The sequence below is a fragment of the Plectropomus leopardus genome, chromosome 9 (assembly GCF_026936395.1).
Source record: "Plectropomus leopardus strain MGB_pleo_1.0 chromosome 9, ASM2693639v1, whole genome shotgun sequence".
In the NCBI taxonomy this organism is placed as follows: domain Eukaryota; kingdom Metazoa; phylum Chordata; class Actinopteri; order Perciformes; family Serranidae; genus Plectropomus; species Plectropomus leopardus.
This window is the reverse complement of record NC_142184.1, coordinates 32,889,714-32,914,336: the sequence shown is the minus strand read 5'-3', so window position 1 is coordinate 32,914,336 and position 24,623 is coordinate 32,889,714. Positions and strand designations below refer to the sequence as shown.

Genomic DNA, 24,623 nt, shown 5'->3' with positions numbered 1-24,623 from the left:
AGTAGCATGGCCAAAACACGTTTTGTGAGGTCACAGTGACCTTAAACCTTTGACCGCCGAATTCTAATCAGTTCGTTCTTGAGTTCAAGAGGACGTTTGTGCCAAATCTGAGGCAATACCCTCATGGTGTTTTTGACATATTTTGTTCACAAGAATGAGATAGTTGCAAGGTCACAATGACCTTCGACTGCCAAAATTTAATCAGGTCATTTTGAGTCCAAATTGACATTTGTGCCAAATTTGAAGTAATTCTCTCAGGGTGTTCTTGAGATATTACGTTCCCTAGAATGAGACAGAAGAGGTCACAGTCACCTTGACTTTTGACCTATGACCAACAAAATCTGATCAGTTCATTGTTGAGTCCAAATGGATGTTTGTGCCAAATTTGAAAAAAATTCCCTCAATGAATTCATCAAATACTGCATTCACAAGAATGGGACAAAAGGACAGCCAGACGGATAAACTGAAAGCATAATGCCTGGTACAAATGAGTTATCTCAGCAATATTGCTGCTTTATCTTACATCTGACCTTTTGCTTTTGAGAGTCTAAAATTTAAAAGGCCAAACAAAATCGATTCAAACCATTTAAAAACTACAGATACACAGGTCTATTAAATGTTGTCTTGTTACAAATGCGCAATCTTTCATCGGGATAATATCGCAACATACGTTATCATATCTGAACAGCGTCAGTCAACACATCTATATGAAGGACCTGAATGTTAAACTTGTACTTCATCAACACTACATAAATCTTCAGTGCTGTCATGCTCAAATATTGTATGGAAATAATGAACAACATGTTGTCATTATGGAATACAGATCTTGGCCTCTGTGTGTCTTGAGACAGAAGTGCATCACTGCATGAGATAAGTACAGAGGCATAGGAAGTGGTTACCTCACCCGCTTCCTTCCAGATTGCCCAGGGATGTGTGTGGCTAAAGAAAGGTTGAACTCATCTCTGACAGCCTCTGAGTAGCCCTTTGTTTCTGATTTCTTGAAAGACTAAAAGGCGGGTGTTTCGTCACTGAGCAGATGCTGCAGCATGGGGAAACACTTAGTATCCCCTAACTCTGAAACAATTTCTTCAAAATGACCAAGAGCAACTCTTGTCAGTGAAGCCTGTCATGAAGCTAAGTCCTCTGGAATGTAGCTTCATACATGTTAAAAGGACAAATCAAGACATTATAGGCTTGTATTTTGAACAAGGTTACTGCAATAATGCCCCTGCTGAAATTGTACATATAGAGAAAACAGGTGGATCATCTGTTGCATAATTTCATGCATTTTTCAGTTTTTCTTTTCCTCAAGGAAGCTAAGCGTGTTAGTGGGCCATTGAGACATCAGCCGGAGAAACCATTCCGCCCATGTTTACACCACACTATCACCACACTGGGACACCACTGCAGAATGTGTCTCCTGGGTTCCTCACCTTCAGGTCAAGAGGCCAACAGAACAAAGAGTCTCCAGTGCCCCCCCAAAAAAAGTCCCGACAGCTACCTCATTGGAATGCTGCTGTTGCTATGTGGACAAAGAGATCTGTATACTATGTTTTTGGAAGGACATGAGTTTCTGCAGGCAACATATTGACTGCATTTTCAGATGCCAGTACTTTGATGCATTTATTCTTTGTTCTACTGAAACTGACTCATACTATGATTTTTTTTCCTGAACTAAAACAAGCAGTGTGTGCAGCTGTCTTATTTAAACAAAAGGATTAGATCAGTCATAAAGTGGTCACAAAACACCAGCTGTTAGTCAAAGAGGCAAAAGTACCTATATGTATAGTATTTAAACACATACCTGTTACACTGTGTTCAAATGCATTGAGGAATCCATTCTAAATAAGTGGGGATAGATACAAAAGTTGTTTAACTAGTTCATTTAATTTGAAGTGAAATTTTTGTCTTAATTTTATGGTTTAATAATTGCTCTTAAATTATTTTTATCACTGGTCACTTGATTTTATTATATTTAATTTATTGATTTTGAACATTATATTGTTTTATTGCAAAATTGTATATTTTTTATTTTAATTTTAGCTTGTAATTTTTTTTTATTGTTTCAGTTTTGCTGTGTAAAGCATTTTGGGCTACACGGTTTTATAAATAAAGTTGAGTTGGAGTTAAAGCTTATACAGCTTTTTTAATTAAGCCTGAGATGTCATCCATTGCACCAGAGCTTAAAAACACTTAATGTTTAGCTAAAAAAACAATGGGATCCCTAAATTTATTAAATAAAAAAGTTGTTTTAGATTCTTCCCCCGTGACGTGACAAAACAATTTTAACATCCCAGTGTCACGAAATGTCTTTCTGAAGTTCCACGTGGCAAACTGTGCTCACTCAAAGCAGGGGGAATAGTGGGTAATCCAGCCTTCTTTCCCTCCAGTACTGTTTATCCCCGCTACTGGTTTGTCGAGTGGTGAGCAGACGGCCGCTGCCTGACCTGCAGTGCTGTGTGACAACAGACACCACCTGGTAACCATCACCACCAGCTTAAGCCACCAGACCTCTTGACGTTCTGCCAGGGCATGGAGACTGACACTCTAAGAGCCGCACACCCCGGTGCATACTGCCTCCTTCATTATGGAAAATATGGAAAAGTTTATTTAACCCCTAAACGTGACCTGGTTTAACTGAGCTGAAGATTATTATCCACTGTATTATTCTGAAATCCAAATCCCTGGTAGCTCAGTTACATGCCTTTGGTGTCATATATCTTGCACGAAGGTAATATTCATCCCATGGTAATTTTATAATAGCTTAAAGGCATTGTCGCGCACTAATTTCTATTTCAATTCAAACTGTGATATACTGGGTTGCATGTAAATAACTACTAAAACCAAAAGTATTCAATAATCTGAAATAAATCCAGCATATCTGGTTGCTTTCTTATATTGCTCCAACTACAGATTGTACTTCTTCATTTTTGCATGCCGCCGCCACCACCACATATGTAAGGAGTATAAAAGCAGATTGAAGGAGAGCCGCTTCTCTCTTTCTCTCTAAAATGAAAAAACTGAGATCAAACTGTAAAACTAGACAGTGCTTATTAAAAATAAACCAAGATTTTGTGACTATATTTCCTAAATTATCTTCAGAAACATATTTTAGTGTACTGTTTAGCTGTAATACAAGAGTTTGTAAGGAGGAAGTGGGAACCACATCGCTACTTATATTGTAAAAGTGGAAGCTGAAAAACATTAGATCAAATATAAACCAGATTCTATTACTGCATTGCGTATTTCCTGCCTCAAATGTTTTCAGAAACATACTTTAGTGCACTGTTTAACTGTAATGCCAGTTTGTTTTCTACCACAGAGCTGCCATATTGCTTTCTGTGTCAAAAAGGACGACCTTACATATTGTCTCCCACCCGCGGTAGGGTTTAGGCAGTGAATTCTGGTATTTGTAGGTTTTTTTACCGCTTGAAAAGACGCAAATGCCAAAGTCCTTACCTTTTTCCTTGGTCATATAGCACCAAATTATGTGTCTTTCTACTGCACTGACAGTCAAGTTTTATTAAAATACCATTTTCCAGCCGTGAAAAACTTCTTTAAATGGTAGTTCTAACTAAATGATGATCAGAACGTGAATCATAGTGAACACATTTCCAATTTCCATCACAGGATACATGAATGATTCATAAAACACTGAATGTGAGCACCTCAAGGAAATGTGATGCCTTTAAATGAGCCAACGTGATACAATTTGTACATTTCAAATTCTTCTGTGCGGACTGAGCTGACAGGTGGAACAGGTTACTGTTAATAAAGATTATATAATTCAAAGTTTTGTGATAGAAACCCTGGAATCCACTGGCTCCTGCTTTTCACCTCCTGCCTTTCCTGTAATTGAACCCATGAGTGTTTCGCTGACAGCTTGGCCCCAGTGGTCACCGTTTGATTACAAAACGTTTTTCCAGTGTATTTAGGGACACAAAAGCTGTCTGTGAGAATGTCTTGACTAAAAACACTTTGTTTTGTCAGCTCAAGCTTATCAAACATAGATGACTTCGGCAATTAGCACAGCGGGGTGTTGGACTTGTCTTAAACGGCGAAGGAAAAAACCTGTTCAATGAAATGTGTGGGCTTTCCGAGGAAGTCATATAAAGAAGGGGGTTTTGGTTAGTGTTTACCTCTAATGTTAAGAGGAGCTGTGCATTCTTCACACAGGGCCTGGTGAGACATAGTTAGAGGGTAAATGGTGTTTAAAGAAGCTGTTTTGGAAGGAAAAACAGCGTGATGCTAAACACATAAAACAGCACCCATCTGGACTTTGCTGCTCTTGCAGCACTGAATGACAGAGTCCAGGAGCAGAGGAAAGCGATGCCGCTGGGATGCATTGCTGGAGAGTGAGATGTGACTCACAGGGCAGTCAGGGCAATGAGAAAATCCAGGAAAGCAAATTATTCACATTTTTCCAAAAGAGACTGACGCACATCAATGACTAAAGTTTAAGATTTACAGGGAGGTCAACAGGCACAATGCACCATGAAAATGTTACATTACTGAACAGTTGGAAACATCTGCCAACTGAAGTAGAAGTAGAGTATTATTTAGACGGGCGCTAAGGCAAAAATGCTAAAAATAGAGCAAACAGTCAGATTCTTTTAAATGTATGACTTGTCTCTAAATTGGCAGCAAAAACTAGTTTTTAGTATAACTCAATTCTATTTGACATATCATAGCAAAGATACTTATCTTAACTGGATTACCTTTAAATAGCTTCTTTTGGATAGATACCATCAAAAGATTTTATAATATCATGGAAAAGGAAGACTGAATATCCAGGAGAAAATGATGTGGTGACTGAACTTCCCCCTGCAAAAGCACCAGTAGGTACATGTGACTGAACCACATAAATATAGGGGCTGACCATAAGTTGTTGGAAATCGAGAGGAGGATCATGTTTACGATCTAATCAGAGAGCAAAATTTGTCTGGCAATTAAAAGCATTTCAACAAACTGAACATGAAGGCAGCCGATTATGTTTGACGACAAATGGCTTATTACTCCCATATGCGTCTCACAAATCAAACAAATACAGGAAACTAAAAGCACATGTCAACATTTAAAAAAAAAAAAAAAAAAAAGTAAATGGGGAATTGCAAAGTGGTGACCAGTCGTAGAAAGTGGCCAGCAACATTCAGGGAGAAGAGGAAGAGGTATACACATCCAAATGTTTAGCTTCGACACTGTGAAACATCAAAGCTATAACAGACCTTTTCATAATTATGTAAGATTTTGGAATTGGCGCTCCAAAATAAAGTTCCCATGACAAAAAGATGATGCTGAGCAGAAAGATCAAAACCTTTTCCTTATTTACTTGCCTGACTAAGTGAGGAAAAGTGAGGGATGCCTGCCAAACATTTGGCAGGAGAAACAAGAAGTTTAGAAAAAAACGAGGCCTCTGTCGGTGATGTGAGATACTGTAGTGAGATAGAAGATTAGGGTAAACGTGTCGAGTTTTATTTTTGCTTTACAGTTGTTGTATTCCATCAACCCTATCTGCCCCTCAGATCCCAATTTTGTGCAATCATGGATCACAAAAATTCATACAACTGAGCTAGATGACTGGGGTTGGGTATTGGTACTTGATACTTAAAAAGTATCGAACGAAACAGTCTAGTACAAAGTAGTATGGAAACATCTGCAGTCAAACGATATCTGCGTTTGATCCTTTTTGTGCTCGGTGTCTGATCTAAGAACATCCAGACTCTTCACCAGATGAGCAACCTTTCTGTTGCTGCCGTCTCCAGAGCCGCTCTCTTCCCAGTAAACAGTCAATTCAACATCTGTCTGCTTAGCATGAGCTAACACAGCAGCAGTAGCTAACATCCAACACCAAACCATTAAACTATCCCAACAGTCTCATTACTAACACAAAAACAGCTCAACTCAAATCCACAAATAACCATTAGGCAATGTTAGCTATGTGATACTGACAGTTAGCCCTGTCACTACGTGAGTGCGAGCGGACTTTCACCAACTGTCCTCAGGGCAAAGCTCACACTCCTACAGCATCAGCTATAGCCCACACAGTCTGTGGTGCAGTGAAGTTAAGCACAGTGTGCCAAGATGGCACTAAAATGTTTAAAAGTATGGCCAAACTACACGCCACTGTATTCTTAGTACCGGTGACGCACAGACTGCTCTGTTAATATCTGTATCACTTAAAGGGTACTTTTTAACAGAATCAGTAAGTCAATGAACCCCAGATGTGCTGTACAGTACATGGTAGTGCATAAGGCTGCCCCTGAAAAGTCTGGGACTCGAATCATTAGTCAGAGACCCTCAGTCGACTGAGACTGCTGATTTTTTTTCGTCCCCAGACTTTGCTGCGGAGCAAGTGCTCTTGACTTTTACGCTGATCTTTGCAGCTGCGACATGCAGGCAGTGGCACAGAGGGAATTTACAGCTCACATCAAGTGTATAAGACACAGTCTCTGGCTTTTGTTTGATATCCAGTGTCACAAAAAATGTTGTGCATTTGCAAGCCATTGTTAGCACCACAAGCCTGTTTACTAAATTACATGATGCCGGTGTCACACTGAATACCCCGCTGAGCCTGTACAGACTTTTAAACTTTGTATGGACACGAAGTAGCGAATATTTGTATTTAACAGCCAAATCTGATTCAACTGGCATCATTCTGAGTCAAGTACAACCCTGGTAGGGTACATTTAAACATTTAAATTCAAATTGCAAGACTAGACATAAATATAGCAAACATTTGGGAACTATCATGTGTCTAAAATTTAAAGAGTGTTCAAAGGGATCCATTAGTACAGCACTTCCAAAAAGTTATGGGAATTTCACACACAAAAAAAAAGAAGTTAAAAAGGTTCAACGGTGTTGCAGTGCCTGAAATATTCTCGCTAACAAGTTTTTAGCTTTAGTCCCAGCAGGAATGTCTATCGCATCATCCATGTGAATCCACACAAGATTTCAATCCACTCATAAAAACATTGGTACATAGTGATATAAGAGGTCAATAATTCCACGGGGAGCATTTGAGACAAATATATTGGTCTTTAAAAGCTTATACAGAGTCGTTCGATGTTATGGTTTCATACATACACTGTGCTGTCAACATTTTTTCTCGTCTATGAATGTGCGAACGCCTCCATCCAAGCCGTTTCCAGACACTCTATTCCTTACGTGTGGAGAGGGGAAAAGCTATAAAGTTCAAGTAAAACCTGACAGGAATGTCCTGGTCCAGCCATGTCTCAGTTAGTACTCTTACGCACAAGTCTCTGCGTTTACAGCATACTCTGGCACTTCATCATGGCAGTTCATCTATTTTGCCCAGCAATGATGATATAAAGCTGAATATCATAAAAGTCATGCATGAAGTGTTGTCTCAATGCCCCAGGCTGACACCCTCCAGAAGCCCACAACCACCTCTTTGGCCTAATCTCCAAAGGCGTCTCCTCTTAAGTTGGCAGGGCTGGCAGCTCCTCAGGGAAGCTGGGATGGGATAGGAATTCCAAGGAGTAGAGATTCAAGAAAGCTTCTCTGATGTCTGACGTTGCAAAGGTGTTATTTTCACCACCAGCCAGTGATTGGCATGTTGAAAATGTTTTAAGAGAAGAGCAGGAATTTTGCAAACATTGTTATTAAGCCACACAAGAGCAGCACATTCACGGAACACATTGTAAATGGTGGTTCAAACCAAGAATGCCACTTTCACTGCTACAAAGGTCCTTTGTATCTTCAATAACTGTAGGTGTTCAAAAATTGCCTCCAACTGCAATGGCCATTTCATTTGCATCAATGCAGTGCTTACAGCGTAGATGTCTGCAATTTGGGAAAAAAATTAGATCCATGAGCTCCTTACCCTCCGCGCAGAGGACGAGATCAGCCTCCATATGAATGATTGTTATTGCCATGTTAATACCATGATTAATGTTTCTGAAGTGCTGCAGATGCACGTTTTATGTCACACCTAAGGCCGATGCTCTTGTGTTACATGTCACACCTCGTGTGATTGCGCAATGCCATGATGCAGTCTATAATCACAGACTGAAGTGGAATGATGCCTCCATTGTTTGGTTCTGTGTAAAAGTACAAAGGAGACATAAGAAGGGACCTTGTAGCAGCCCCATACTGTGATCTGTTTAAAAGGGTTTGTAATTCATTTTGCATGCCTGTACAGGCATTTTTTCATTAAGACTTAAGACTCTAAATGAACTAAAAGTTCAAAAATGATTGAATAATTTTCTGTGAATTTTTTCAACTCTAATAGAAGAAGTAGTATAGTAGTATAAGAAAGAATGGAATATTGATGCGGAAATTTATGTTTAGTCTCCTTTCCAGTACATACCATATTTCTTTTAAATTATTTCCAAAAAAGTGGATTTTTAAAAGGCAACGCACAGAGAAAAGCAATATCAGTGTTGTCTGTGCCATAACACAAAAGGGAAAACAGAAGAAGCCTTCTGTTATTCATCAAAGCCTCATAAATATTACTTCATGCAATTGTTCTGTGGTTCTTCAGTGGGTAACAGTATACCACTTCAGCTACTTGAACAAAATGCAGTGCATGTGCGATGGCAAAATGTTAAGCCCTTACACATGTAGACAGCATATTCAGACTTTGCCCGTCCGCTCCTTAACAAATTCTTTCCGCTCAATGGAAACTGTATTTTGCCCTAATTTCATCCTGCAGGTTTCACTTAGCCTTGTATCAACACCCTTTTGGAATTTGATGCTGAAAGGCTTGGCGGAAAACACGCCCGCTTCAACATCTGCCAAAAAGAGGTAACATCAATGGAGCACTTAACCTACAATTAAGAGTGCTTAGTGACTTCACACATCTCGTGGCATGTGAAGACCAAATTTACAGAAGAAATGGTTAGCCCAAAGGATATAGTAAAATCTGTCATTAAATGGGTAAATTTAAGTGTGAAGACAGGGAGTGAAATTACAAACAACTGTTCTAAAGCCAAAAACGAGAATTCAGATGTTGTGACAATGCCTCTGTATGGCAAAAAAAGAAACTCAGTTAATGTACTCAAGAGTTAAGACATAGTGCCTAGTGGCATGTAACTGGAAGTGCAATGAGTTCAGACAGTAGCCAGTTTGTTTTGTTTCCTCGGCTCCTTATGTTGCCCTTCCAGGCAGAGGCAAAAAAAAAAAAAAAACATGACTGCCCAGAAACCTTCAACACCTGACAAAGAGAAGAGAAACGTGGGCAAAAGCTCTGTGGAATGAGTGAAAGTGAGATGAGGGGAGAGCTGGAGAGGGGGAGGAGGGATGGGGAAGGCCCTCCACCCTGAAGGTTGGAGAGGGTCAGCATGGTGACTGCTGCGCACCGGGAGAGAGGGGGAGGACCCACATGCAAAATATTTAAGATGTTCAGGCAGAGGAGGGCTTCACAGAGGAAATAAGACAGAGCCTGGGTGAGTGGCTGGTCAAAGAGGAGCTCCAACTCAACTGGTCAGCCAAAGTCTGTTTGATATTTCCAGCAAAGACCTTCTCCAGGGACCGACCGCTTTGAACAAAAAGATTTGTAAAGAGACTTTTCTATAGAAAATGGCAAAGGTCAATTTGAGTGTAGTGGCTTTGTGGGTCTCCCTGCTCCTGTTGGCTGAGACATGGGCCCAGAATCCCAAGAAGAGACTGGCTCCTCCAAAACCTCCAAAGAATCAGTGCTGCGATGAAGTGCGCTCCCTCAAGGTTCAGGTGGCCAACCTGACCAGCATCCTCGAGGAGATGAGCCGCAAGCAGGAGTCAGACTTGATGAGCATCGTGAGGCAAATAATGGAGCTGGACAAGCAGAACCGCCAGCAGGAAGCCCGGGTCACCGAGGCAGAGAGCAAGTACTCGGAGATCAACAACCGTGTGGAGATCATGCAGCTGCAAACTCTGCAGTCTGCCACTCAGACTTCATCAGGTGAGCATCAACACAGCTGCTAATAGAGTAGGAATGAAATGTCGTACTGGCAAAAGTTTTCTGTACTGCTGATTGGTGTCAGAAAAAATAAGATTAAAAAAATACAGAAATTACATCCTGGAGTTTGTAAAATGTTCACACATGGTAAAACTAATCCATGAGTGAGTCTGGTGCACATTTGAGCGACCTGCCTCTTTTTGTCTGTTGAGCAGATGCTGTCAAATTCACACTCCTGGTGTTTTATTTCCACACATCGACAAAGACTTTAGTTGTCTGTCAACCTTTTTTAGCCTGTTGTGATTATGTTTTAATCAAATTTTAGTTTGATCACATTTTAAAAAGCGTCTTTTCATGAGGAGGAGTATTCTTTTTTTTATTCAAAAGATACACTCTAGTTAATAACAAGCTGAGGAAATCATAAGCCATCATTTTACTGGAATGTGTGTTACCTAAATTTTCCAAAACAGACGTAAAATAGGCCAAGTATTGCGCACACAAGACATTATTTGAGCTGTGAAAAACTATAATCAGCCTTGTCAATTGCTCAGAAAAACTGTTGTGAATTGGCTGTGCAGTAAATTACAGTGTGCACATTTATCAGAGCTGCCCGACAGCAGTCAAAAGCATTAATTTGGAGCTGTACAGTCCCGTCTGCAGGGCTGTCAATAAAAAGCTCCACCAAAGCCAAATCATCCCAGACATCCATTTGAACTTTAACACACCGCTAATCAGCCCTGGTTGCTGCGGAGAGGTTAACCAGGCATGACGTCGTTTATTATTTCAATACCTTAACTGTGTGGTCGAACAGGGGCACATTTATGTCACTGGCAAAGAGAACACAGAGGCCTTTTTGAAAGTCGAGTAAATTAGAGACAGGAGGGCAGAACAGGAAGGGATGCAAAGATTAGAAGAAGTGGACGGTTTCCATGTCTTACACAGACTTTTTGAAGAATTCGACTCTTTGCTCTATAGTGATCTCATAGCCCTGTTGATGGCATCAACATACAGTGGCAGGAGTTACAGTAGAGAGCAATGCAAAAATCTGAGCCCTGCTGTGCAGATTTCCCTCTGTTCTGATGTATTTTACCTCTGGTGGGGTTAAAGGTCATTTTTATATCTGCCCAATCACTCAGATATCCATAAAGCTGCTAGAATTTATGGCACTTTTAGAAACTGTGCATGCTTTTATCGTAATTCCAGAGATTTTTTTTTTTTTCCAGATGCCATTTATGACTGCGCATCCCTGTACAGCAAGAACTACAAGATCTCTGGCGAGTACAAACTGCCAAAGGATGAGTTCCTGGGAACACCTGAGTTGAACGTAAGTTATATTTCAGAATTGTGTATGCCACGTCTTCTTTGTGGTTTTTTTGGTGACATGGTGAAGCATCTGCATTGTGATACATTCTGGTAAATTCTTTCAGGTCTTCTGCGATATGGAGACAAATGGAGGTGGTTGGACTCTGATCCAAAGGCGTAAAGTTGGCCTGACTTCATTCAACCGTGACTGGAAGCAGTACAAAAATGGATTTGGATCCATCCGTGGAGACTTCTGGCTCGGCAATGACCACATCTTCCGCCTAACAAGGCAGCCCAGTGTGCTCAGGATTGAGATGGAGGTACGTGTCGGAAAACATGGCGCTCGTATAAGCGTGGGCCGAGACGCTAAAGAGCAAGAAAACCGTGCATAAAGCATTTCGTAGCCAAAGTGAAAGGGCATAAACACAGAACCAGTTTGTTCCTACGGGTACCAAGTGTAAGAAAATTAACAATAAATCAAACTAACTGTTAGAGACATTAGGCAGACCTTGAGAGCCAATATTCTCGGGCTTTATAACTGTCCCCCTCTAAATCATGTTATATGTGTTTTCCAATGCAGGACTGGGAAGGAGAGACGCGCTATGCTCAGTATGGCTTTTTCACCGTGGGTAATGAGTTAAACAGCTACAAGCTCTTCCTTGCCAACTACAGTGGGAACGCTGGCGACTCCCTGCGCTACCACAACAACACCAACTTCAGCACCAACAACAAGGACAATGACAAATGTGTGGATGATTGTGCTTCCCTGCGCAAAGGTAAATTATGATGGCAAACCCACAGGAAACAACCCATGTAGTCATTTACTTTACATGTACAAGTACTCTTCAATTAACATAATTCTTTCCCCTCATCTCCTTCCAGGTGGGTACTGGTACAACTGCTGCACTGATTCAAACTTGAATGGTATTTTCTACCGCTATGGTCAGCACTTAACAAAGAACGCAGATGGGATCACTTGGTACGGCTGGCACGGCTCCAACTACTCCCTCAAGAAAGTGGAGATGAAGGTGCGGCCGGTGGATTTTCAGCCATAAGTGCTTCAGCTGTGTGTCCTGGATCGAGATCACACGCATGAATGCTGAGAGATCTCACTAAATACCTGTTCAACTCAAATTGTGGCTTTCCCTTGACTGCGAAAAAGGAATGAAAATGTGTGATGGTCTAAGTTTCAGTCAGATGAATGTGTCATGATTTTTTGCCGTGTTTGATTGTAAATTGTAGTTCTTTTTGTGTATTTATCGGTAAAATATTTTATTTTTCTGAAGCTTTGATAGATGCTCTTTTACCACTGTCCCATATGGGTAACTGGATTTTAATTTCTTCTCTCATTTGTCTTGAAAGCACTAGGATGATTTTTTTTTTTTTTTAGTTAACACAAGCCATTTATGGGTAGTAGCAAGACTCAGTCCAGAGTGGTCTGGTTCAGGTATAAATCATTAAGAACTGGTACGAACTAATTAAAAAGGATCTTTGTGAGTTGCTGGAATGGGATCAACCACCAAAGGTACTTCCTATGAATTACGCTGCATTTTATTGTAAAACCCTAACCATTGATGATGGAAATGTTTCACTTGTAAAATGTGTACAGCTCTGTAATTATGTTGTTTTATGTGATAGAAAATAAACATATTTTTTAAAAGAAACAAAGTCTCAAATGGGTAATTCAATATTAATCTCTCTGTCAAAAAGCACACTTAAAACATGACAAACTCAAAGGGAGTCTAAAGGCCAAATTGAGGTTTTGTGCCCATTCATGTCAAATAATAATGACACATTTGCCTTGAGCCACCGACCTCTGACTCTTGGGTCATCTCCTGACATCCTGGCCAAAGGTCCCAGGGCATTTCAGCCAAAAACAGGAATGAAGACCACACACTCACTCTATTCTGCTGTCAAGTTAAATGCCTTTAGGTTTACTACCTTGACAACAATAACACCATTTCGCTACGCTTTGGAACAACAAAGAATTCCATGGAGCATTTAAATACCTACAGACAGGGAGCCGCGCCTACACAGGCTCAGTGGTGGGCTCAGTGAAATTCTCTTGTCTTTACAAGGTGACACATTGAATCAGGGTAAACATCTAATTAAAGCTGGACATTAATCTCGAACCCTTAAAAGAAATGACCACAGTGGAATGACGGACACTTTAAAAAAGACCTTTGGACAGTGACAAATGACCAGGTCTGTCTATTCTAAGGTTCAAAAGTAGTCAAACAACAATAAAAGCAGACCTTGAACAGTGGTTGATGGTGAAAGTGCAACTATAAGAGGTCAATTGCTATTGATGGGGCAACATGATTCTGACTAGCAAGCTTCACTTAGGAAACCAGACTGCTGCCAGTGGAATTTATAGTTATTTTTCTGGTGAGTTTAACTTTAGAGAATTGGGTTGCCAAAAGTTGTAGTAAATATTCCATGGACATATTGTGAAAAGGTGAATGTGACTACTGGGCCTCTTCAGCAGGTATTAAAACCAAAGAATTACAGAAATTACAAAAGGACGGTACTATCCAATGGTTATCCAATGTCCATGACATAAGGTGTTTTCGGACCAGAGAAACTTTATCAGAATTCTAAGAACCCCAATTTTTGTTGTGTCCACATCGCAAGAACTACAAATGATCCTAGTTCTCAGAACGGCATTTTGAGAGAACTTTTTAGCTCTTTTAGCTCCTATTTCAGCGTAGGTATTCTCCCAGCACTTAGGGACCAATGAGAAACATAAGTTTATGTTGACTGGTAAAGATGCAAGTCTACATACAGATCTGAAATAACCTCCAAGACTCCAACCACTTTTAAGTCAAAGCTAAAAACTTTACACTGCCTACTCCACACTCTAATGACTGCAAACCTTTTTATAAACTGAATTTAATATCATTTTAAATCATCTTTTTATCTATGCATTTAGAAAAAAAGTTGCCTTGACTACATTGATTGATCGAATACAGCCAATGCAGCACTGTCAAACGCCATTTTCAAAATGTGTCATTTGAACAGACAACACAAAACACAAATACAATGGAAGAAAACATGGACATATGGACTGACAGTGATGTCCAAGCTTTACTGAGCATAGATGCGACTGTGAGAATCTGTTTTGTTAAAGCAAAATTGATGGTGCTAAATCAAGAGCCGGCCAGCTTACGGTACAATATTTTAGCGTTCCAACTGGCGGTGCAAATTCGTACAGGAAATAGCTGGTGAATGTATGTAGTTCTGTCCTTTTCTCAGACAGGTGTAATCCACACTTCTGATGTAGTCATAACAAAAGTAAAACATCCTAAGGTCAACAATTATGTGGCTACTGGATTGCATTACATTGTACAAGTGTTCCTGCAATTTTTTTACTCATATATTGAGTCCATTTGACTATAAGTAAAATAAAATAATGCCCAAAGGCCACAAACATAAGTTGAGATTTTGCCTAACAGATTGCAGCCCTCCATACATCTGAACATACTAAACTTTATTTAAAATTCCATTTCCAAGCATTTCCAGTGCCTGGTAAAATTATGGCTACACATTTATTATTAACACATGGTCTAGATGCAGCAATGCCTGGCTCCAGTTGCTACAGTGATGATGGAACCACCAAACTCATAGTTATTCTGTAAAGGAAGGAGCACTTTACTTTAATCGTCCTTTACAATATCTAACACGCAGCTTTCAGCCCAACATTGCAGATTGTCAAATTCAACAAAATATCATAAAAACAGAAACAAATGGCTGCTTCAAGTCAATCTAAAGACCACATGCACAATGTACCAATAACACCAAAGGCCAAATGCTCAATTAACAATGTTCCTCTGTTGTTGGGAAATATGGGGAAAATGTGACCAATTTCCTGGCTCTATCCAAAGCTATGGGGCCTGTGAATATAGTCAGAGCACAAACTAATTATTTTGATTTTCTTAAAATCCCTCACACTTTTTTCATACCAGTTGCAACTCATAAAATTTGTACTGTAATGAGCATGTCACCTAATCAGACAGATTACCCTAAATTTTGACTTAAGTTCCATAAAAGACAATTCCAAATACAATCCCTGTTATAACTGAACGCTCATCTACAAACACTATGACTCAAATAGCAGTGACTATGCCTCCTTGTCATCAAAAAGTGTGCATCCGATATTAACTTTTAAATACAGCGGTGACTCAGTTGAGCCAGGTTTACGTAGTGGCTTTCTGCACACCGGCCTCTAGATCTTTTATGGGAAATCCTGGAGAGGTGAGAACCAGATGGGGATATTGAAAACAGCAGAGTGCCGGCTCCCATCATTCATCATCATCAAGGCTCCTGAGAAATTGAAAACAGGCCCCTGAGAAACACAAGTCCAGACACTCGTAGATGAAAAGGAGGCAAGCATCCAATTAGATGCCTGGAAAACAGATTTCTCTGTGCCATGCCAAAGGCATAGAAATAAAGAAGGATGAGAAAAGGGGATGGAAAAGATGACAGAAGATATCAAAGGCTTGTGGGACGGGAGGATATGTGTAATGTTTTTTTCTGTGTATTTATTAGAATAAAAATTGACTTTGAGAGAATCACTTTATGTTCGTCTTTGAGTAATAACTTCTACTGCAATAACTGTTAATCACAGGGGCACCTGTCAGACTTAGTTTTTGTGTTGTGGATGAATCTACACCAAAAAGGAAGAGACCTCCCACTGACAGTGGTATGGTCCAAGAAATTACTCGTAACAAGTGAGTTCCAACTTTGAAGAAGCTACATACAGCTTTGTATGAAGCTACATGTTCCCTTGACTATAATATTACAAATTAGAAAACTGTTAAAAGCTTAGTTAGACCAAAACTGCACAACCAAACAAGTTGATGATAAATTACACCAATTAAAATTACTCCAATTTGGCACTGTAAAGAAAAAAATGTAGGCTGGCTGTTGTAAAGTAAAGTAAAATACTGCGATGAAGAAAGTCAGATTTTATATATATTAATACATATGTTGATAAAGCTGTGGTGATTCAGACTTATTTTGTAAACTAAATAATTTTAGTTTTAGTTTTAATTTTATGATGTATTCACACAAATTTTTTGCCCGGTCTGCAACATTGGCACGAAAAACTGTAAGTAAATAACTGTGACTGAGTAAATGTCACCACTTTCCATTTCAAAATAAAAGCCATAGTTTCAAATTAAAAACTCTCTGGTGTTTTATACATGATCCACCCATACATTAATCCTAAGCTTTTTTAAGAAAATTGTTTTGAGGCTGCCAGCCCACCTACCTGATTAGGGACTCCAGGATGAGAGGAGAGGGACCTTTCTGAAACTCCAGCTCTTTGTAGTGCAGAGCCTTGGCGTAGGCACGACACTTAGCAGCTCTCTCGCCAAGCAGCACAATTCCATTATCGTCTCTGAGGGGGAGAGGACCCTGGAAAAAGGAAAACAATTGTATAATAAAACTAATATAAGTGATGTGTATAAAATGAAAGTTATATGAACAGCTGTCTGTGACATCTACTGTCCTCTATGTGTAATTAAAAGACTCGCACCATCAATAGATCTTATTAATCTGCTAAAGTCTCATAGACTGTATTTAACGCAATTACTGTGAATATCTGAAATAATTTGATATAGCAATTGAGTTAACATGCAAAGGGGTTCTGCTGGCCTACACAAATGTCTTACGCCCTACTTTCCACTGCCTCGAAATAGGACACTTGATATGTGTTTGTCTGCGCCTCACAGCAGGAGGTAACCCCGCTGAAATGCTATATTATGACCCAGCCATGACGGTCTCTGCCCTCAACGTAACAGTATCACCACTAATTGGCTCAACATGTGTGGTCAAACTCTGAACTAGAGAGAAAGGGCCATCTTGAAAAGGTTTCTGTTAACTTTTTATTGTCTCGCAACACCTGTGGAACAAATATTGTTGTGGTTTTAGGTGTTATCTCCTACTGTTCTTATGTATATCACAACATTTCGGTTTCCATCCAAATGTAGCACAAATTTTCAGAAAATTGGCAAAAGATAATGTGTGCAGAGAGCATACTAGACCAAGGAAATAGAAGAGATTGAACAACTAATTATATAGCTCTGTGATCTTGGAAGACCAGAGAGGGGTTTTTACTGTCTTTGCAATGTATGGTTGTGCCAGCTTCACTGTGTGCCTTTTGAGTTTTGCCAAGTGATAATGAAGTTGGTTATGCACACTGGTAGTATATTCATCAACTAGTCTGTTTTAACTACAGCAGGGCACGCATTTGTTTACTTGTGGTGGTCCGCCAGGATTAAAACAGCTGCTACAAACACATTCTCTCCTTTTGGAGCTAGACCATTCATTATGATCAATGTTGAAATATACCATTTGGTTAAAGGTTGCACCTCTCGTAGCGCAGAGCATACTCTGGGTACAGATGGAGCAGCAGAGCACCAGGTGCATTGAAAGTGAAACTTAACCATTCATTCTGCTTTAATGTGAAATATAGAAACACGAAAGAGGTCGCACTGCTGCTTCACACTGCCTCCTGTGCAATCAGGTGTTCATTTTTACACAGATTGTAAAGTTCTATGTAGTTTATACCTTTTCAAGGGCCGCAAAGCCGTGCATAAAGAAAAAAAAATAGACCAGCTGTGTAAACATGGGCAGCATGGTCCCCGTGCAGGCAACCGAAGCTTAAGTGTAGCAGCCTCAGTTGATTGTAATGGATGGGCTCTGCTAAGAAAACCTGTAGCAACATGTCTCGCTGCATCTGTGTCCCATGTAGTTCGGCCCTTAGTTGTATTCACTTTTTTCGATACAGCAACTTTTAAACTTCCCCCAAACGTAAAAAGATTTTTGCAATATTTTGAGAATATTTTAAGATTATTTTTTGGGGGCATTTTCCCTTCATTGACAGGAAAGTTCTAGATAGACATAAAAGATGGGAGAGAGAAGGGGGAATGACATGCAGCAAAGGGCAACAGGCCAGACTCGAACCCGGGCCGCTGCAGAGGTCTCAACCATATGGGGCGCACACTCTATCTAGTTTTGTGTTTTTAAATGTGCAAATTGCAAATATGCATAGAAATAAGTGAAAGGAAAAACATTTATTGTAGCTGCCATGGATTTTTTCTAATTAGTTTTCTTATTGGGACTTTTAATTAACTGTTGAGAAGTGTAATGTACTGCAGTTTTGGCAAATTTTAATTTTAATTTTAAACCTACAAAACAAAATCCATTCAAACCAAACCTTTAACTCTGCTGTTTCAACTGCACTGAAAACCACTTGGACTGTATACACATCACAGAAGCTCATGCCACTGCACAATGCAGTTATCCTGATTGCAGGGAGCAGAAGGTTTGGTCTAGCTACAAGATATGAAGGCAAAGTGAAGCTTTGGGTGGTTTCTCACCTCTATGCAGCTTCTGTTATCTGCGGTCATACGCTCTGCTTTGCATCTGGTTCACCATTTGAATTTTCAGGCAGTGGCATAAATTCAAAGCACTCAATGCTTTCATGCACGACAAAGTATGAAGATTCAACAAATACAATAAAATTGAACTGAACTGAACTGAACTACATTAAACTGAACTGAATTAAACTCAATTAACTTAAACTGAACTGACTATTGGCAAGTACGTTTTGTTCCACAAAGGGGCTGAACCATCTGTTTTATAAAAAGCTCAAAAATGGACAAGTTATAGCTGAGTCATTGGTTGCAATAATAACATCTAATCCTTGCAGATTTATGATGGGAGGTTAGAGATCAAATTCTATGAGGCAGGAAAAGCTTTATTTATCACTCCTTTAAAATGCACCGCCCAACATCAAACACTGAATTCAAAAGGACTTTATTTGGAAAATTAAACTTAAGATATAGACCTGCAAAAACATGGCGTGTGCTTCAGTCTAAATTATATTAGTGAGTGTGTGGTTTAATAAGGCTGCTTCAGTTCAGTGCTAACCTTGTCACTGTGCTCCATGAACTCTGCCAGGTTGAGCAGAGTCTGTGTGACTTCCGCGATGTCCTGGGATGTGAGAGCCAACTCAATGCTGCGGATGAGCTCATCCTGCTGGTCCTCACTCAGCTCAGACCAACAAGACAGGAAGGCAGCGTTGAACAGGTCCCTGTGCAAACACAAATAGCATTTAAACATTAACACAAGTATACACATGTGACACAACATTAAAGTATTGATATTTTAGAGATGCAGGCTTAAACTGAATTGGAGAGAACAGCAAACTAATCAATGGAAAGGGTTATTTTGGTTGTCAAAGGAACACTGTATAAGCAGGTGCATTGTTGTTGTTTCATAGTTTTGATCACAGAACATTTTAAGAATTTTTAGTTATAACCTGCATCACAGTTTAAGTAAAGCACAGTCACGCCTGGAAATAGGTTCTGCATAAAATGGATCCACAACAACAGTGTCACTGCTTTGCTCAATGGCAGCTGGCCAGTCCCCTCAGTTTTCCAACACTAGAGGTGCTAAGTACAAAGACAGAGCTTCAAATTCTTTTTGTCTCCATGTTAATATGGCATTTAGGTGAATATCTTTAGCTGCTGTGACCTCAAGCTGAATGTGACAGTCAGTGTATTGGCAGGAAACAGCTATCTGCTATGTAAAGATATAGTGGAGTAATGGCGCCCTGAGCAGAGAATGAAAGCAATCTACCTCTGTGTGCAGTAAAACTTCTCTGTGGGTTATCGCAGGAACTGTTCCAGCAGCTCATACATGTTGTTGAACGTGATTCCCTGTGTGTGTGTGTGTGTGTGTGTGTGTGTGTGTGTGTGTGTGTGTGTGTGTGTGTGTGTGTGTCACTGGCTGGCTCCTCCAAGTGGAAGTTTGCGCAAAATTTAAAGAAACGCCCTCAAGACCATCTTGAGACACTGCGTTCATGAGAATGAGATGGATGCATGGTCAGTGACCTTGACCTTTGACCCTCAAATTCTAGTCAGTTCACTGTTGAGTACAAGTGGATGTTCATGCCAAACTTGAAGAAATTCTCTCACAGTGTTCTTGAAATATCGCATTCACGATTATGGGTAAGATGGACAAACAGAAAACATTATGCCTCTGCACCAGCTATAGCCATAATGTTTTTCACCTGTCCGGAATGAGGAATGCATGGATGAAGAAGTGAGTTAGAGAGGTGAAAGAAGTGATGTACCTGGCAAGAGGGATGTAAGTTTGCGCCAGCGACCAGCATGATCGCAGGGCTGGAGAGGACGACTCCTTGAGCAGGACCACACTCAAACGCCTCAGCCACTCCAGCCAATCATCTTTGGACACCTTCCTGGCAGCACCCCAAGCCTGTGAAGAGACAGAAACAATCCATCACAGGAGTCACTGGGAACTACGTGGGAGCAACAGAGTTTCTCCAGACCTGAGTGTCACAGGTAATGTGTGTGGGATGATCTGGCTGAGATGAACTCATAAATCTTTTACTACTAGTCACCAAAAAAATGGAACTGCATTCTTTCAGAAGATTGCCTCATTTGGTTCTTTGATGATGGTGGCGGAGAACACGTCAGTTTATATAAGTCAGTCTCCCATGAGTATGTAACTGGGTAAAGATCTGACACCTGTGAAGGCCGTAGCAAATGATTCAGATCATTTTCATATTCATCAAACCCTTCAGCGACCCCTGGTGACCTGAATGGCAGCATCTGCATCCACTGTGTTTCTCCGCTTATTTGTTCAGGTTCTCCCACCGCTTAGTTGTTCCGTATGTCATCACTACAAGTAAACTATGGGCTTGCACACAGGACTGTTTACTGTAAACAAAACTAGAATAACCGCCTCACGGTTGAATGCCTTCGCACACCACGTTATGTTTACAGTTCACATCCATTTCTGTGAAAACATGGATGCCTCACACACATCTTCCCCTTACACAACAAGCACAGCGTAAAAGTAGGTTCCAAAGATTAGATACCAATTCAGTATCTGACCAAATGTCTCCCCTTCTGTTTCTGAGTTATGACATTGAGTAATGGCCAGAAAATAGTTTTTGCAGAACATTATGACATCACAGTGAAGTTGACCTTCAACCTTTTGAATATAAAATGCCATCATTTCATCATTTTGTCCTTTTAGCTTTTTTTGTGACATGTTGTCCTAATCAACATATGAATCATTGCGTTTTAGCTGTAACAATGTTTTGTGAGGTCACTGTGACCTTGAACTTGACCTTAGACCACCAAATTCTAATCTGTGAATTTTTTAGTTTGCGTCAAATTTAAGGAACTTCCCTTTAAAGCCTTCTTGAGATAGTCCAACAGTCCAACTGAATGTTTGTGCCAAGTTTGAAGAAATCACCTCAAGGTGTTCATGAGATATTGTGTTGACTAGAAACTGAGTGGAGGAGGTCACCATGACCTTGATGTTTGACTGCTAAATTCTGAGCACTTCATTCTTGATACCAAGAGGACATTTATGCACAATTTAAAGAAACCCCTTCAAGGCATTCTTCAGATATCACATTCACGAAATGAAAGAGATGCAAGGTCATGGTGACTTTTGACCTATGACCAGCAAAATCTAATCAGGTCAATGCTGAGTCCAAGTGGATGTTTGTGCCATAGTTAAAGATATTCCCTGAGGGTGTTCTTGGGATATCATGTTCACAAGAATGAACAGAAGGAAGGGCGAATAGATGGACAGATGGACAATGTGAAAACAAAATGCCTCCAGCCACGGCTATCGCAAACGGACTTGAGTTTAACTACAAAAGTACAACTAAAAAAAAAGTTTTAAAAGTAAAATGTCATCTATTCCCTCTGACCTTCTGAAGTGCAGTGGTGCTGACGTGGAGCTTCTTCATAGGCCCCGCCTCCACCGGCCCGCTAACCAGAGCATCACCTTGGTTACCCCTAAGCTGGCGATGTTGGAAGATTAAAGGGTCCTCTTCCTCCTCAGCCAGAGTGTAGCCCTGTAATGGCAACAAACACACACACACACATACAGGCCACACACACACAGCCCACCCACAGACAAGAGTCAAGCCTCAAAACATGCTTTATGAATGTATAAATGCATTTCCTTCCTGCGGGATAAGTGTTGATAAACACAGCAAGGCAATGACTTGTTTATGGTGCACTGTACCAAAACACAGGTTTTGTTTATTTGTGATTATGTAACTGATAGCTTGGCAATGTGTCACAAAGGGTTATAATGTTTGGGCCTGACTGGGTGAAGAACAATGACCTCAGGAGAAATGTTGTAAATATGCAATGTGAGAAAACCTGGACTCACCTTCACAATGCGACATATGAGTATGTCATAACGCTGGTGGTTGATCCTGTGCTTCAGCATCACCTTGTTTACCATGGGGATGAAGATCTGGTACTGAAAATAAAGGGAAAGGGAAGCAGAGTGAATAAAAGGGTGTGCATGTGCTTTATGTGGTTTAGTCTGGCTACCTCTTTGCACACACCAGAAGCCAAATTACTAAGTATCCGGCACTTGTCTCTAACCACAACGAGTCTCAGATCAAAAGCTTCCCCTGCACGTTTGTTGCCAGACAACGCTGCACGTGGGCTGGTATTTCTGAGGTTAGGTCTGATGGATGAGGGAGGGGACAGCTCGTGAGGAGAGGGAGGGGTAAACGTGACCTCATCCACTCTCATAAACACCACCCCCCGCCATCAAATCAATGACATCAGCAGTCTGGCAGGAAGTAATAAAGACTGTGGGGGGTGGAGGGGGTTACCGAAATGCTGTTCATGTGAAGCCAGCAGCAGGGAGGCTGACACTAGTCGTTTGAAAAATAGCTACATCTTTAGGGAGCCCCAGGGACAACTAGAGCTACCTTTTTTCCCAACTGGAACACTAGCGAGGACAGGGTGTCCATAGAGGTAGAGCGCAGCTCAGGCGTGCTGTCAAGCGTCCGGACAATCGGGTGGATGATGCGTGAAGCATAGTCGGTGAAGTCCAGAGACTCTGTCAGACGGTCCAGTGTCTCCAAGGCAACCCTGAGCCACACAGAGGAAAAACAGAGAAAAACAAAACACTCAGCAACTCAATTACTAGTAGGACAGAGAGACATAGCCTGCTCAAAAAGTGAACATAAAAATGTGATGCTGGAAAGAATTTAACCAGTGGACCCGTTCTTTTTTTCTGGTATCAAAGGTTTGGTTTGGTTACAATTTTTTTTCATTCATATGCTGCAAATTGATATACAATCAAAATGTTTAGGAAATACTATAATCTGGGTTCTCACACACTTTCATGGACAAAATTTTACAACTTTGACTGAAGGTACCATTTTTTTTCTAAATAATCTTGCCTCAATTGCCCTGCCTGTGTTTTTTTTTTAAATATATCAGAATCAAAATTCAATTCAAACATGATTTCAGCTAGCTGACATTCAGGAAGGAAGAGACAAAACGTGGGTAGAAAATGAAGAAACACGTGATGGTAAAAACAAAACATTGTCACACATCAACTTATATTAAAGCAACGTTACATCAACAGCTACAGAAAATATATTTGACAATATGCTACATTACCTAGAAGGTTATCCATGGAAGATTACATTAACAATTTCATAACAAAAAACTTAATTCCATGACTTCTACATAACTTTGAATGATTTTCGCTATGACCTTTTCTATGACTTTTCCAGGCCTGGAAAGAGTGATTGTGTTATTCAATGACTTTTGCTGGTTTTCCATGACAGTGGGAACTCTATACAATAATGTCAAGTCAATACAATCCACTATTGTGTGAGATCCAGTGAGAATGGATTTTATATTCAAAATACAAGCACAGGGAAAGCCATGTGGATTACTGACTTGCGAGCCTGCAGGGGCACATCAGGGGCATCAAACAGCTTCACAATGGGAGGCAGCAGCAAGTGCAGGTAGTCGTCTAGGTTGGCACCAAACAGCTGGATGGCGTTGAGCATCTACAAAAGGAGAGCACACTCACTGCTCAGTCCCACATACTGCAACACTTACCATGACCAGTTCATTTTAATGAGCTTGTTATGGCTAAATGGCCGTTTTTTAGGAATCCCTACAGAAAAGCTGGAAGGTGTTATATTTCAGAGAGGCACTGGCACACATGCTTGCCTTCCAGGAAAATTCTGCATCGCTATGGGTGAGTGAGCAAATGAGTGTATATCTTATTTGGATCTCATTTCACAGCACACAGACCATAAATTATAATAAAGTGCAATAGAGCTGCAAATGTGGCATATTTCAAGTTCAAAACTGCAAAAAGAAGCACAAAATGTGGGACTTTCCAGCGGGCCAGCAGTCACATACTATAATATAAGATGTAAATTATGTAACCCTGATGACCCAGGTTTGGTTCCCACTGGAGATTTTCGGAGCACATTATAGCTGTTCTTTGGCAAAAATGCAAACAAATACTCAAAAAAAGGAAAACAGTGAAGACTAACAAAAGGCGCATTAAAGAAAAATAAATTTATGAGAACCAC

At 40.3% G+C, this 24,623-nt stretch overlaps 2 protein-coding genes across 2 annotated transcripts in view; one reads left to right on the top strand and one right to left on the bottom strand.

Annotated features, from left to right (window-relative positions):
* Positions 1–24,623, bottom strand: part of mtor (mechanistic target of rapamycin kinase) — a 121,470-nt gene that overhangs the window by 63,960 nt on the left and 32,887 nt on the right. The window contains exons 22-28 of the mRNA XM_042491148.2: positions 23,974–24,086; positions 22,989–23,151; positions 22,433–22,525; positions 21,963–22,109; positions 20,346–20,488; positions 19,139–19,301; positions 16,473–16,618 (exon numbers count right to left, since the gene is read on the bottom strand). Coding sequence (XP_042347082.1) covers positions 16,473–16,618; positions 19,139–19,301; positions 20,346–20,488; positions 21,963–22,109; positions 22,433–22,525; positions 22,989–23,151; positions 23,974–24,086 — 968 coding nt within the window. The remainder of the gene's footprint in view (positions 1–16,472; positions 16,619–19,138; positions 19,302–20,345; positions 20,489–21,962; positions 22,110–22,432; positions 22,526–22,988; positions 23,152–23,973; positions 24,087–24,623) is intronic.
* angptl7 (angiopoietin like 7) lies at positions 9,362–12,868 on the top strand. Its single transcript, XM_042491149.2, has 5 exons — positions 9,362–9,901; positions 11,122–11,222; positions 11,326–11,520; positions 11,781–11,976; positions 12,083–12,868. The coding sequence occupies exons 1-5, from the start codon at positions 9,541–9,543 to the stop codon at positions 12,253–12,255; spliced, it is 1,026 nt and encodes a 341-aa protein (XP_042347083.1). The 5' UTR covers positions 9,362–9,540; the 3' UTR covers positions 12,256–12,868.

Excerpts from the sequence above, each read along its gene's own strand:
- angptl7 (XM_042491149.2), top strand. The coding sequence starts at position 9,541 with ATGGCAAAGGTCAATTTGAGTGTAGTGGCTTTGTGGGTCTCCCTGCTC. Across the intron at positions 9,902-11,121 it reads TGCCACTCAGACTTCATCAG|ATGCCATTTATGACTGCGCA; the intron begins GTGAGCATCAAC and ends TTTTTTTTCCAG. Across the intron at positions 11,977-12,082 it reads TTGTGCTTCCCTGCGCAAAG|GTGGGTACTGGTACAACTGC; the intron begins GTAAATTATGAT and ends ATCTCCTTCCAG.